The following is a 15,250-nucleotide window of genomic DNA, read 5'->3' on the forward strand; positions in this document are numbered from 1 at the left end:
ATGTTGCACCTGAGTTGGAAGTACTGCAGTAAAATGAATTATCAACAAAATTACGACTGACTGTACACATGATAAAAATATCACTTACACGTTTATGTACAATATGGCAAGGAGTCACATAATCGTCACAAGGACAAGATTACAAACACTCCATTCAATGCTGTCATAAGTATAGATAACAGGCATTTCAGTGGAATGACAGCAAATATGACCTTGGGAGGGTTGTGAAACGATGCCTAAAGAGTCACTGCATTTTAACTGTGACATCAAACCTTCATGCCAACATAACAAACCACAGTCCTAATAATACTGAATACTGGAGGGTCACTGAGTAAAAAACAAATTAATATAAAACATGTATTAAGACAATTATCATTCATTTCTATTAACAGTTGGTATTGCTTCATGCAGACAAGAGTTGGAAGCAAAATGTATGTTACACGAAACCACAGAAGCTCTGATGCTTTATGGATCCTCATGGAAACCCAATGAGAAGTTTGCAGCAAGGCGGAAGCGGGTACGTCCCCTCAAGATGTCACGCCTCGGTGACGAAGCAGCAGATGATGGCAGAGAGCACGCCTGGCGCTGAAGATGGTGGGGTACCTCGCCGTCATCACCACCCTGATCCACGCAGAAGGAGGTGGAGGCTGAGTGGGGTACGGAGGCTGGTCCCGACTGAAGGGCGTGGCCCGGTAGAGGGGCGCAGAGGTCTGGAGGTAGCTGGCTTACGCTGAAGCGGGTTTGGTTTGGTAGAAGATGAATAAGGCTCATGAGATCGATGTGTTCTATCTTCTCCTGGTCACCAGATGCACTCTGGACATCTACAGAGAGAGAGAGATATGAGTAGTCTTGCAATTATTTGTGAAATGTTCAATTTTTACATCCTTATATGCAAGAAGATGCTCATTATTCATCCAGAAAGTCCAAAGGCATCAATAAATATTCTCCACCTTCAAAAATGCATCGACATGAATGTTAAAATCCACTTCATTGTACAACCATAATTTCCGTATAGAGGCATTTAAATTATTTTGACTAGGTTGGGAAATAAATTAGCAAGTGTTCAATTTCATGATGTTTGCACCAATTTCATTACTACCATAATAATAAATAAATATCAGTTGAAGTGGAGATCCAGCAAAATCAATTTGCAAAGTTTTCAAAATGAAATCAGGAAAGCAAACTAGGTTTAAGAATATCAATGAAGGGCAAACTTTCAACGCCTTGCCTATCACCTTCAGATACGCTGCATAAAGCAAAGTGTTATCAACCAGCTAGGGAAACAACTAAAATCTCCTTACCTTTACATGGAGAAAACTTAGGGCTGTTGAAGCTGATGAGATCCTTGGGAGCTGGCGGAGGAAGAGGAGCCTCAGCGAGGGTGGGCTCCAGGTAAGGAGCTTGGTCAGCAGGAGCCACTGCTCCACCAGATAGGAGATCACATGGAGCAGACTCGGCAGGAGGGCTGGATCCCTTGGCTCCATCAGACTCTGTGGTTTAGGAGAAGAGGGATCCATCATATTTGGATTGCAACCGATTCAAATCGATCTTAACTTTGTCTTGTAAATAAAAGGTTAAGAGTGAGAGTGATAAGGCGTCCACTCATTTCTAATTTCTAATTTCCTTCAGCAAGAAATTGATCCACAATGTGCTGCACTCAACCCAGGTGAGGTAAATGGGTACCTGGCAGGAATTTATTCCTTGAAACGCAGCGCGCGTAACAGCTGCACTGCTAAAGCCAGGGTAATTATGCTGCATATACTGTAGTGCGCTTAGAGTCTTCTTACAAAGTAAGTATTATGCGCTATATAAGCAAGTATAATTATATTAATTGTATTTTTTTTTATAAATCACCTGTTTATTGATAAATCATATAACAAAGGTAATAAACATATAAACCCAGGATATCAGTTCTTGTCCAACGAGATACAGGGTAACATGACATAGGTGTGAACATAACATTGTAACAGATACATGAACGAAACATAAGTATAAACATTGTACAAATACAAGACACGAGTGAAGTGCGCAATTCAGGAAGAAACTCATTGGAAATCTGTAAATTCATTGCGTATTTGAACAATTTTGATATTCAATTAATTCATCATAAATGTGAGCCAGATAAATTTGAGTACATTTTACAAGTAATGATCATAATTCATGCATAAGTGCAGGTATCCAATGAAGACAATTTCAATGAGTGAATAATCAAAAAGAAATGATAGAAATTATTATTTTTTTAATCATTAATTATTATTTCATAACTTCATAATAGAAATCAGATCTAAATTATTTTTCTGACCTTTTTGTTGTATGATTTTAAGTTTAAAACAGTTTTCCCCCAATACACAATTATTTGAATCCCATGCTAGTACTATTATCTACTGAAATCATTGTATGATTTTAAGTTTAAAACAGTTTTCCCCAATACACAATTATTTGAATCCCATGCTAGTACTATTATCTACTGAAATCTCACTTATGCATGACTCAATCAACCAACTGTTTCTCATTTATATGTGAATATTTTTTTAAGTGTATATACAATCTTCAAATGTAAATAATATTCAATGTAAACTTTGCACAATTAGTCTTCGGACTACAGCATTGTATTCTGTTTTATATCTAATAAACCGAATTGAATTGAATGAAGATAAATCTGCTCACCTGAGGTAGAATTACTTGAGGATGTCTTTCCACTTTCCTTTTCACTCGTTGTTGAACTTGGTGCTGAAAATGAATAATATATGATGCAAGAAATACATTAGTACTAACCTTTTATATTTCTTTTGACATTGAAGGAATAATTCCAGTTATAACAGCAAATCAAGATAAAGGCAGATTCACATGGAAAATAATGAAATGCATTTCAATTGAAATATGGCCAATGTAAAAACATTTTGGATCATTTCATTCAAATTCATTGATTGTGTGCTATGAATAACAAATATTCCCCAGTATTATGTTCTAGATAACATTACATTTTGTATAAAACATTTTCATAATCTTTGCTTCAAATTTCTTTCAGTCATAAAGCCATAAACACATCAGCCATTTCATCAAATTGGCTGCACATAAATATCATCAGACATCTACATATATGTAGGACTACATATCAGAAGTTCGAAATGTAGCTTTTATAGCTGGTAATAATTAAATATTATACAACTCCCAAGAATGTTCTGTAATTTGATTGGTCCAAATCGGATTAGGCTTGGGACTTTCGGGTTTTTTTCTTTTCGGGTACCCGTGGTAATTTTCGGGCGGGTACCCGGGTACCCGAAAATCATGTCGCTCGAAATATGACTGGTGGAAAAACCCCATAGGTGACGTCATCAAGCCAATGCGATGCAAGCCAATTTATGAATGAAAATATAGTAAGCATGCGCATTGCAAGCCTCAGCCCAACGCAGTATTCCGTCAAAACAAGTCTGCAATACTCTGTCACCTCGTACCAAAATCGGCCTAGAAATCCACTTTTCTATATTTTATATGAAATATAAAAGGTATTCTCAGAGGATCTGTTTTCCCACTGATACCGCACTGGTAAGCAAATTTTTATTACTTCTTGCTTTTCCGTCAAAATCTTACGAAGTAGCGTCGATATTACATCGTGTTCGTGAATTTCTAGAATCTATCGCTACGTGAACAAAGTCAATTGATTTCCGGGTTTCGGAGCGTCGAATGCGCCAGCCAATCACGATCGTGTTACCATCACTGATCTCAGATCAGTGGTTACCATTTTCGGTTTATGATAAACTGAAAATGGTATCAAGAACGTGATTGGCTGGCGCCTTGTATGCTCCGAAACCCGGAAATCAATTGACTTTGTTCACGTAGCGATAGATTCTACAAACTCACAAACACGATGCAACATCGACGCTACTTCGTAAGATTTTGACGGAAAAGCAAGAAGTAATAAAATTTGCTTACTTGTGTGGTATCGGTGAGAAAACAGATCCTCTGAGAATACCTTTCATAATTCATATGAAATAAAGGAAAGTGGAATTCTAGGTCGATTTTGGTACGAGGTGACAAAGTATTGCAGACTTTTTTTGACGGAATACTGCGTGGGGCTGAGGCTTGCAATGCGCATGCTTACTATATTTTCATTCATAAATTGGCTTGCGTCGCAGTGGCTGGATGACGTCACTGCGCTGCAAAAGAAACATGGCGACGATTGAACGATCTCAGTCACATCGTCATCACTTGAAAAACTATATTTAAGGATATTTCGAGGGTAATTGGTGAGATTCAGAATGAGACTTGTGTACTTTTGTGATGAGTTTACAATCATGTCTTACACTACGCAATACAAATCAAATGTACGTTATACTGGTGAGCAATTTTCGGGTATCGGGTATTGATTTTTCTACCCGGGTACCCGACGCTTCAGGGCGGGACCCGGGTACCCGGGTTTTAGTCCCAGCCCTAAATAGGATCACATGATATTCAGCGAATAGCACTATTGCATCTAAAATGCACTATCCTGCACTCTGACGTCATTCCAAAAATACTATCCTGCACTATGACGTCATAGTGCAGGATAGTGCGAGGTCTGGAATTATCTAGAATTTAGATGAAATATAGCATTTGGGGCAACTCAGTAACATGGGGGTTGTATAAAACAAGTAATGCACGCATTCTTGTGCATAGAGGCCCTTAATAATAAACTCTGTGCTCGACTCACTAAATGGATATACTGCACCGAGGTCCTGCAGACCTCGGTGCAGTATATCCATTGGCTATTCATGCACATCGTTCATTATTTGGCCCTGCATGTACGCGCTTACATGCATTATTTGTATACTAAAATATCCAATATTGTGCAGCCCAAATGGGATTTCCACCTATTCAAAAATTAACAGAGAAACAAAACTAGATACATAATATTACTTATCAATACAGCCTATAGGATTTTGATTGAATAAGAACTTACCTGTACAATCACTGGGAGATGTTTTATTGTGCTCCGAGGTAAAAGAGTGATCTGGGTAACCTTGCATGTTATTGGATGCTGATAATGAAAACAAAAGTAGCCAAGTTAATGTTTGCAAATATAGTAAACCTAGGTTATTTCAAAGTGACAATCTAAAAATAAAAAGGAAGCCATTTGCTTTTAAACTGCACACATCAATCGCAGCTTGCAGATGTGAAAATGAGAGATTGACACTCTCTAATGGTTAGAAGTAAACCAGCAATGGATTGCAAGGCACATGATCCATTTTGGAACCTACAATTGACTTGTGAAATAATGCAAGTTTCTTGCAATGCCGGCTGCAATCCTGGAAAATATTCCATGAAACAAATTGTCCGTAATTTCCACTGACTAATTAGCTCTGTGCCAATCAGAAACAATGATTTTGGTACCTTCTAAAAATGCCAGTAGTTGTAGCATAAATAATGTGGACAAACGAGATGAAAAAGAAGCCACTGGAGAGGATTCACATTATGAAAGTGTTATGAACTCACCAACACAGCAAGGATTGAGGGTAATAGCCCTCTTAGCGCCACGCCCAACCAGAGTCAGCACCCTTGGTACAGAAGAGATGAGAGAGGAGACAGTAGTCTGGCCAAAGTCATGGGGTTGGAGCTCACAGTGATGGATGGTGTGGTAGCGAGACATGAAGGCTTGGAGGGTCAACGTCAGGTTGGGCACAGAGAGCAGGACCTCTCGGGCGCTACGGGCAAACTGGTAGGTAGGGGTCAGCTCGGCGTGGGGGTCATCGGACCATTCGTCCTTCACCTGTTTGAGAACAAGGACAAGATGAGATTGAGAATGAAGAAACAGAGTCCATCTGCTGTCCAAATTGGATTCAACAAGGGAAATTATTGATTGCTACATGAGCCCATCTTGCTTGTGCAATCCTGGGATCTCTAAAACAAGCACCAAAAATAAACACTTACCAAATTCCCATAAGACAAGCACAAATATCATAAAGATTTTCTTGATCACAAACTATCACAGACTTTGATCTTTCTTATATTCCAATACTCGATTGGTAATGTCAAAATGTGATGAAATATTTGGCATTGCATGGATTCACAAACATGCACATGGTATATCAGGGGGTCGTTTCATAAAGCTGTTCGTAAGTTAAGAACGACTTTAAGAACGACTGGTGACCCTTTTTTTACGGGCTAAACCATCTCCAATGAATCTACCATTTACCACAAGAAAGGATCACCAGTCGTTCTTAAAGTCGCTCTTAACTTACGAACAGCTTTATGAAACACCCATCTGAAATGAATGAATACTATTCTATCAGAGAATTAGTGCATTGCCATCTCTTACCATAACCACATGATGTACAGCCTTGAGCAGGAACGTCACACTACTGTACCCATACTCGGTCGCAATCAGCTCCTCTCCCCACAGCTTCTTGTGGAGCTCTGCCACCTTCTCCACCGATGCACTCCCATGAGGCTCCTCCAGGAGAACCACCAGGATCCGTTGGGTCAGGTCACTCAGGTGCTGGCGCTCTACCGATCGCAGACGCTTGTCATCATCTTCGGTGACGATCTGAACCAATGAGGATGGAAGAGTGAGGTTGAAGAATGTAGAATTAGATAACAAGAGAATATCAAGTTTCACAAACTGGCTACTACATCAATTCAGTCAAACTCCCTTTAGCAACTACCTGTATAATTCCTTACACAGGCTGAGAAAACATATATTTACATAAAATGGCTACTGTACTAATACGGTCCAACTTGCTTTAGCAACCATCTATATAGAAGGACCACCTGTATAAGAAAGTACAAGTTTGGTTCCTTTGAATTCAATCAATCATTAATTTGATTTATATGTTCTTCCTGAGTGGTCTTTATATACTGGGAGGTGTTTCAAAAGAATTATATACGACTCAAAAAGTCGCACTTAAATGCCTAGTTGCTTGCCTTATAAAAGGCATAACTGCATTGGTCATATCAAGCAAAGAGGACACGCACTGCTGCGCATTGATCAATAAGATTGCGTGTTGCATATCTTGTACGTGTCGACATATAAGTGCGACTCCAAGTCGTACTTACATTGTATCTTTGTGAAACACCCCCAGGTTTCACTATGCTACACTAAAGAACAAGTGGACAATTTATAAAGATGTAGCATCATAACAACAAATTACAAGATACTGAGTTCAAATCCCACAACAGAACTATGTCCTTCAATAAGACGTTCCTTAACTGCTCCTTTTACAATGCATTAAGTTTGATGGGGTAAAAATGAAAGAGTACCTCTACAATGTGACAGAACCTGCGGACCAGGGATTCTAGATCATGGACACCATAGTCCTCAAGACATACAGGATGGCCAAAGACCTTACAGTATGCAGGTAGCAAGGCATGGAGGGCTAGGGAATGCTGACGGTTCCTTGGTACGAGCTGACAGATACGACGGGCCATGACTGCAAGGCGTTCAGGCTCGGTCAGCTGGACACTGCGCTCGTCACCAAACTCCTCAATCTGTAGAGACAAGAAAAGAGAAGTACACTATAATGAAAACTTTTATTTACCTGGGATACCACTATCAGCCATCACATGTCACATTTTTATAGCAAACCCTGCGATAACAAATGTTTTTATGACACGTCCCTTCTAACATGCAGTGCACGACAAGAAAGTTACAAGGTCCCATTTTCAAATTCTCTGGTATGATTGCCCCCCTCCCATTGTAGACAGGTGCTCTACCACTCATGATAATAAGATGATGATTAATGTGGGGTCTATCAACCTGGAAAGTTCTTGCAGCAAAGACTTGTAAATAATAATATAGGGTATTTATATTGCGCACATATCCACCTTGTTAGGTGCTCAAGGCGCTCCTATACAGTGCGTATCAAAAAAAAGTTTACACTTAGAAAAAATCCTGTAAAATTATATGTTTGTAATATCCTGACGATTTTTCCACATTTTAGCATTGCAACAGATCCACTTAAGCAAATGACGATATAACTGTCGAAAAATATTTCTGCTTGAGTGAGCACCACTTACTTTTGAAAAGTTGGTGAAAAATGATTTGCGCAGAACTTTGAAATAGTTATGCGAATAAAAGTAGACCTTAATCATGAAGAACACGTGGAAATTAGCAAGTAAAATTGATATGAAGATATCTTTTACCTTTTTAAACTTGTTTCCTTGCCCAAAACACTTCGACGAGTGCATTGCGCCCCATCCCACTCCCCCACACACCGAGTCCATGGTGACGATATTTGCTTTACACTGAGCTGTGATTTACATGAAATGGCTTAGGCTTGATTTTCATTTTGTTAATCATTGCCAAGCTTGGGAAAAGTGTAGAGAAACAAGTATTAAATGAAAATGAAATGTAAACCAACTTTAAATGATAAAAACTTAGTAAAAAATGCTGGAGATGTCTGATATAAACTTTTGTTCAGATTCAGTTATGTCCTCAGATCCAGCTGGCACAAAAAGGGTAAAGGTTGTGCTTACTAAGTGTTGAAATCTCAAATTTGGGCGGCAAAATTGTTACAAAATGCTTGAATGTATCCGTTTTATTTCAATTGGCTAAAAGTGCTAAGGAAATTTATGAGAAATGCTTCGCAGGGTAAGTTTGATTTCGCCCTTTCCCCTTGACACAGCGTGAAAACAAGCATTTCTGCGCAAACAGATTTCTGCGAGCTTTACAAAAATGGACAGTGCTCACTCAAGTGTAACATTCTGTCAAAACTTTTACCTTCATTGGATAGATGAGACCCAAACCCATAATTATAAGTGAAAAAATTACCCACATGCTGTATATTTTTTAATTCCCAGGGCTTTTTCAAAGTGTAAACTTTTTTTTGATACGCACTGTATTAACCGGCTAAGCTAGACGTTCACAGCGCACACAGCTTTTTAAGGAATTACTTCCTACTGGTACCCATTTACCTCACCTGGATTGAGTGCAGCACATTGTAGATCAGTTGTGGATCAATACTTTAGAATGGATCACTCGATTCAAAATCAGCACGAGTTTAGTGTTTCATATAAACTATATTCACCTACTGAAATACGAAATCTCACAAATCCCCCCATTAAAGGAACAATTAAATCTTGTGATAGTAATAAAAAAGAAGAGAGACTGTGGAAAATGAAAGCAGGATAGATCTCATACGAAGTCCCATTGACAGATCTTTCAATGAAAACAACCAATGTAAAAATGCCTAGCCCTGGACGTCAGCTTCTGTCAAACTACGGCTCAAATAGCTCACCTGTACCACCTCTGGCAGTGCCCCCAACAGTTCAGCCAACTTGTTGAATCCATACTCCCCAACTCGACATTGCCTGCCAAAATGATGATGGTAGGCAGGGATGAACTTGGAGAATGTGATACGAGATCGATGTTGACGACTCAGGAGGTCAACGATCTCCCTCGTGAACTTCTTTGTCCGTATTCGCTCCTCCTCTGTTTGCTCTGGAAAGAGAGATTAAACAGAATTTGATATACTATTAACACCCCAATGTCTACTTCATATAAGGTGAATTATTATTCATGTTTACATACTAGGGGAGATTGGGGTTAGTTGGAACGCGGGGTAAGTTGAAACATTGTAATTTTCTTTAACACCTGTAAAATAAAGTTATGCAATACTGCCCTCAGTTTATTACTATCAATAATACAACACTGTTGAGGGCAGTATTGCATAAACTTATTTTACAGGCATTAAAGAAAATTACAATGTTTCAACTTACCCTGCGTTCCAACTAACCCCAATCTCCCTTACTTAATATTGAAATGTTGAAGCTTCCTGGGTAAATTGCATTGATCCAATTACACTACATACAGATATTAAAGGTTACTTTTCAAGTTGACAGATGAAATGTTACTATAACTACTAATATGCATATACAGACCACCATCTATCTAGAAAGGATCTATTACGAAGCGCAGTATTATCAGTACCTCAGCTCGAGCTTGGCTTCCTGGGGAAAGTGCATTAATCTTATAACTAGGATAATATATACACCTGTGAAGTGCAAAGAGGCCTACAGTCAATGTATAATGTTCCTTAACCCTAAATAGACTGGGCTATTTCGACTCCTGAAAAGACAGGGGGGGGGCTGATTCAGCCCCCCTTATGATCTCGGCCGTCGATCGTGCAAATGCGACGAAAATTTGCATACGCGTTACGCATGGCATTATCTACAAAACTGTAACATCAAATTCTGCAAAAAATCTCATGTCTCATTAATTATGCTCATTTATGCGTAAAATCATAAGTTTGCTCTAATTAATAAAATAATGCCCCTGAAATGCTAATTTTTGTTTCACATACTCTAGATAGGCATCTGATCAAATTGATTTTAAAATAATTTCAAAATCACATTTATTTTCTTATGTATTCTATTGTTTTCTAAATTTCTTATGTATTTCTCTGTTTTTTCTACTTTTTGTTTTTTATTGTTTTTGCAATGGAAATTGTTGGGGACTTTATTTTGACCATAAAAAAGATAAAATTAATTGATTTTAAGCAGTAAAAGGAAAAATAATGATACATTTATGAATTTTGGCTAAGAACACTATTTGCGTTGGATTTGTACACAAATTCAAGTTTTTGAGCAATTTTGGGTCCACATGCCCTTACGAAATGTTGCGTAATTTTAGAACCGCATACCCGGGGGGTCACAATTTTGGTCTCAAAAGTTGCGCAAGACTTGAAAGTAAAAAGTCAGCCTGCGACGCGGTCAAAAAATTTCGCGCGGCGGATTTATCGCGAAAAAAGGTTGAGGGGGGGTGAATCAGCCCGCCCCAGTCTTTTTAGGGTTAATGTTCAATTCAATTCAATTAATCTTTATTTCACAAGCCGATTAAAAAGGCTCTTTTAAAAACAGTTGTTCCTGAATCCTGATGTTCTGTTTTTTAATGTTTAATCTACAATTTCTTGGTTAATTCTTACTTCTCCTTTTACTGTCATCACACCTGCATATGTATAATAATATGTTCCATTTGTATAGCGCAGCTACTATAATTGCACATAATCTACTGCACTTGATACTTGGTATATCATTACCCAGGTTATAGATGAGCAGACATATAGATAAATCCTACCGGGTACCCATTCACCTCGCCTGGGTCAAGTGCAGCACAATGTGGGTAAATTTCTTGCTGAAGGAAAACATGCCATTCCTGGGATTCAAACCCACGTCCCTCTGATTGAAAAACCACTAGACCACGACGCCCCACTGATATTGTAAGGAAACAAAAGCCAAACTTACCTCTCTTTGGGATTGATATCACTGTATTATCACCATCCCACTCAATCTAATGCAAAGATGGAGAAAAAAAATCACACTTAAAATGTGGAAAGAGTTTAGATTATGACTTCAATCATGAAATATTAGCCAGTTTTGAATATTTTACTGGAAAAGGGGAAAATAGTAGAAACTCACTAATCTCTTTCAAAATTGACTAATATTTCAAAATCATAGGAGGAATCAGAATATTCATGGAATTTCTTCAATCATGAATTAGACAAGATCACAGCTTATAATTATACAAGATACATCTGCTTTGTCATCCTGAAAGCATCCAGTACATATTATAAGAAGCCAGCACATCTCCACTTTCAATCATGAGTGGAATACATTTCCAAAAACTGAGACGAGAATGGTTACATGTCTAATATTACCATATTAGATATACTCACAGTAACCCAGTTCTCTGGTAGGTCAAAGAGTAAATCCTGGATGTCACAGACACCGTAATCAGCCGTGTCCCATGGACGACCTAGACACCTCTGGAACGCAGGAGCAAAGTCACAAATAGTCACCTGAAAAAGGACAATGATTAATGGATGGTGGAAAGCACTGGTGAGTACTCATGTTTAACACTGGCAAGAAATTTCTAATTGTAAGATACCTTTGAATAAACTAGATAAATGCTTATACAAATATGATACCCCCCAGAAAAAAAAAAATTACGAAGCAATTAGGTAAGGATACCAAAATCACTGAAGTATGATGGCTGGAAAGGCATAGCTTTATTAACACAGTATTTGTAACTTGAAATATAGTAGACAAGTATATTTCTACTAATATAATGACTGCAATACAAGTTGGAAAAAAACAAATCCATTAAACCTGTAGTAGCTGACCCCCCCTGTACAATATACTACAAAAATGAACAATCGGCATCTCCACTTAAAGGACAAGTCCACCCCAATAAAAACTTGATTTGAATAAAAAGAGAAAAATTCAACAAGCATAACACTGAAAATTTCATCAAAATCGGATGTAAAATAAGAAAGTTATAACATTTCAAAATTTCGCTTCATTTCACAAAAACAGTTATATGAACGAGCCAGCTACATCCAAATGAGAGAGTCGATGATGTCATTCACTCACTATTTCTTTTGTTTTTTATTGTTTGAAATATGAAATATTTTGATTTTCTCGTCATTGTCATGTGAAATGAAGTATCATTCCTCCCTGAACACGTGGAATTCCATTATTTTAACATTTTGTGCTTCAGGCAAGGAGGTCCTAATCCTCAAATTCGTAAAAATTGAAATATTGTATAATTCAAACAATAAAAAACAAAAGAAATAGTGAGTGAGTGACATCATCAACTCTCTCATTTGGATGTAACTGGCTCGTTCATATAACTAATTTGTTAAAAATAAGCGAAACTTTGAAATGTCATAACTTTCTTATTTTACATCCGATTTTGATGAAATCTTCAGCATTTTGCTTGTCTGATTTTTCTCTATTGATTCAAATCAACATTTTTCTGAGGTGGACTTGACCTTTAAATTGGGGAAGGGGCTTGGAGACTTTGTTCTACCTTTTTACTGGCTTGTGACTTGAGGACTTTGAGAAGATCTTGTCCAAACCTCTTGACCTGAGCACGATGGGTCAAGGTCAGGGTCTTGTTCTCAGTAGCACCAAGGATCTGAAAGAAGAGATAAAAAAATCAATGTAAATGGACATAGTGTGGTATGATGTGATTATATGAAAATCAAGGCAAATAAAAACATTAACTCATAGATGTACATATGCTTTGTAAAGAAAAAAAATACTTGCTTTCACTTCTAAAATTGGCAATAATTGCATTCCCTTTTATATCTACTTAAAGTTTGAATCCATTTCTAGTGAAAGTTGAGTTGCTATTCCAACACTTCTCTGCTAGGAACGTGTCTTTGGGAAGCAGTATCAACATCATGTTAGTGAGTAACAATAGGGGAAAATGCATCACCTTATAACAGTCTCATTGTTTTCTCCCATTCTCCCTCAACTTAAAAAAGTATTTTTCTCTTGAGCAATGATTATGAGTAGTTAATTGCGCAATTGGTCAGTGAATTACAAAGTTACAGAAGAATTACAGAGAAGTAGCAGTTAGAGAAATTGCACACTTTACCATATATTCAGCTATTCCAGCAGGTTTCTTCAATTTACATCTTCATTCACAGAGTTAATAATCATTATTATCATCGACTGTTAATTGATTAGAATTCTTACCTCCAGGACATGTGAGATTGCCTCAAAGAGCTCAATGAGCTTGAGATAGCCATAGTCTGCCACCCGAACCTGCCTTCCAAAGTGATGATGGTATGCTGGGACAAAGCGAGTGAATGGGAGACGGCACTTTGTTGAATGCTTTAGGAGCTCCACCACCTCCTTGCTGAACTGGAACAAGGCCGGTGGAAGGAGGGGCGTGGTCCGCCCGAACACGGAAGGGAAAATCTGTTGGCCATCTGCAAAAACATGAGTAGGACATAGTAGTTTGTTTTGTGGACAGGAGCAGTACTTAGTGGATGAATCTAAATACATGTATCTCTTGATGAAATAGAACACAGATAAGGGAGGGGTGTGATCCACCTGGCAGAGAAGAAAATTGGTTACCCCTCGAAGAAAAAATTAATATTTTTTCATGATTGGAGTCAATACTTCTTACAAGAGCTTGATAAACTTGATGTGAACTAGAACGGGGCCAGGGAATAAGGGGTGTATTATGCTCAAGTAGAAAGCGGGAATGTGCTGTCCATTTCAAAAACAAGAATTGAAAGTATACATGGTAGAAAGCTTGAGGAGCTCTACAACTTCCTTAATGGGACAGAGCCAGGAGATAGAGGGTTTGGCTCACCTTTGAAGGGGATGGGGGCAGATCTTACATAAACGCCCCAAAAGTTCACTTGTTTGCTTTACCCAATCGGTATTAACTAAGGTATACTTTTAGCTTAGTGAGCAAGCTTTACTACCTCTTGAAATAATTACTTTCACTATGGTTTATGTTTTTCATATCTTAATTATGTGGTTCGCTTCCACCACTACTAATACATTTGCATAACTCAGGATTACCCACAAGTAATGATTAACTTACCATCAGGGATGATGTCCTCTTTCTGTTGGCTCCAGCAGACCACCTTGAATCCCTCTCTACAGAATGCTACCCTGACACCAGGGACTGAATTCAACAGGTGCTCTAGGGGAATCCCCTTCTCAAAATCCTCATCAAGGTCATTGAACTCTGCCTTGTAGCACAGTGGGAAGCTATCATGTGGAGGAAAAAGAAAATTTATCTATTACTTATATCAAGAATAGACAGCATTTACAAAGCAGTCATCATTTCACCAAAGGCCCCAATATAACAAACCGCACAACAAACCTACTTCTACCAACATTTTATGTTTCTTGTGTTTTTAAGGGAGGGGGATGTCCACATGACTAAAAAATATCACAAGCAATGCTGAACAGTTCAGATATAAAATACCAACTGAATAACAAGAGTTTTGAATTCTTTGGGATATAATTCAAGATGTTCATTCTTATAAAACAAGGTTAGTTACAAGTTTAAAAATATTAAATCATGTATATTATTTTAGAAGGTATGAAACCTGGATTAAGTTTCCATGCACCTCCTTTTGTATTTATCAGTATCATTTGAAAATTACTCTGCAGGGATAATTTCTATTTTAACCAGCTGTTTTAGCTTACCTAAGGAGAGAAAGTGAACCATGGTGTATGTTTAGCAGTGTCGTGACCTGAGCAGTAAACACCTGATAGGATACCATCACACAGAGATCAGTATCAAGCAATCTATATTGGCTCTGACCTTCCGGGTCATGCTGGCTGCAGAAACGTTCTGACGGCTCGGGACTCGGCTCTCTGTGACACGAACATTAGTGGAAGTTAATACGTGTTCTACATATTTAATGGTACAAACTAAGCTAAGTTGGTTATTTGGGGAGGACTTTAAAAAAGTTTGAGAGGTATTTTACTTGGTTATTATCCTGATCTCTGGTAATCATGA

General features: G+C 38.1%; 1 protein-coding gene across 2 annotated transcripts in view; it reads right to left on the minus strand.

The window, feature by feature from the left end:
- The window catches only part of LOC121422263 (meiosis regulator and mRNA stability factor 1-like), a 30,482-nt gene continuing 15,232 nt past the window's right edge, over positions 1-15,250 (minus strand). For both annotated transcript variants that reach the window (XM_041617177.1, XM_041617178.1), the window contains exons 14-27: positions 14,935-15,105; positions 14,321-14,490; positions 13,459-13,694; positions 12,785-12,892; positions 11,649-11,771; positions 11,218-11,263; positions 9,213-9,415; positions 7,237-7,464; positions 6,296-6,523; positions 5,473-5,746; positions 4,940-5,017; positions 2,668-2,730; positions 1,302-1,490; positions 1-821 (exon numbers count right to left, since the gene is read on the minus strand). In XM_041617177.1, coding sequence (XP_041473111.1) covers positions 466-821; positions 1,302-1,490; positions 2,668-2,730; positions 4,940-5,017; positions 5,473-5,746; positions 6,296-6,523; positions 7,237-7,464; positions 9,213-9,415; positions 11,218-11,263; positions 11,649-11,771; positions 12,785-12,892; positions 13,459-13,694; positions 14,321-14,490; positions 14,935-15,105 — 2,473 coding nt within the window. In that variant the 3' untranslated portion in view covers positions 1-465. The remainder of the gene's footprint in view (positions 822-1,301; positions 1,491-2,667; positions 2,731-4,939; positions 5,018-5,472; positions 5,747-6,295; positions 6,524-7,236; positions 7,465-9,212; positions 9,416-11,217; positions 11,264-11,648; positions 11,772-12,784; positions 12,893-13,458; positions 13,695-14,320; positions 14,491-14,934; positions 15,106-15,250) is intronic.

This window comes from Lytechinus variegatus, chromosome 10 (genome assembly GCF_018143015.1).
Source record: "Lytechinus variegatus isolate NC3 chromosome 10, Lvar_3.0, whole genome shotgun sequence".
Lineage (NCBI taxonomy): Eukaryota > Metazoa > Echinodermata > Echinoidea > Temnopleuroida > Toxopneustidae > Lytechinus > Lytechinus variegatus.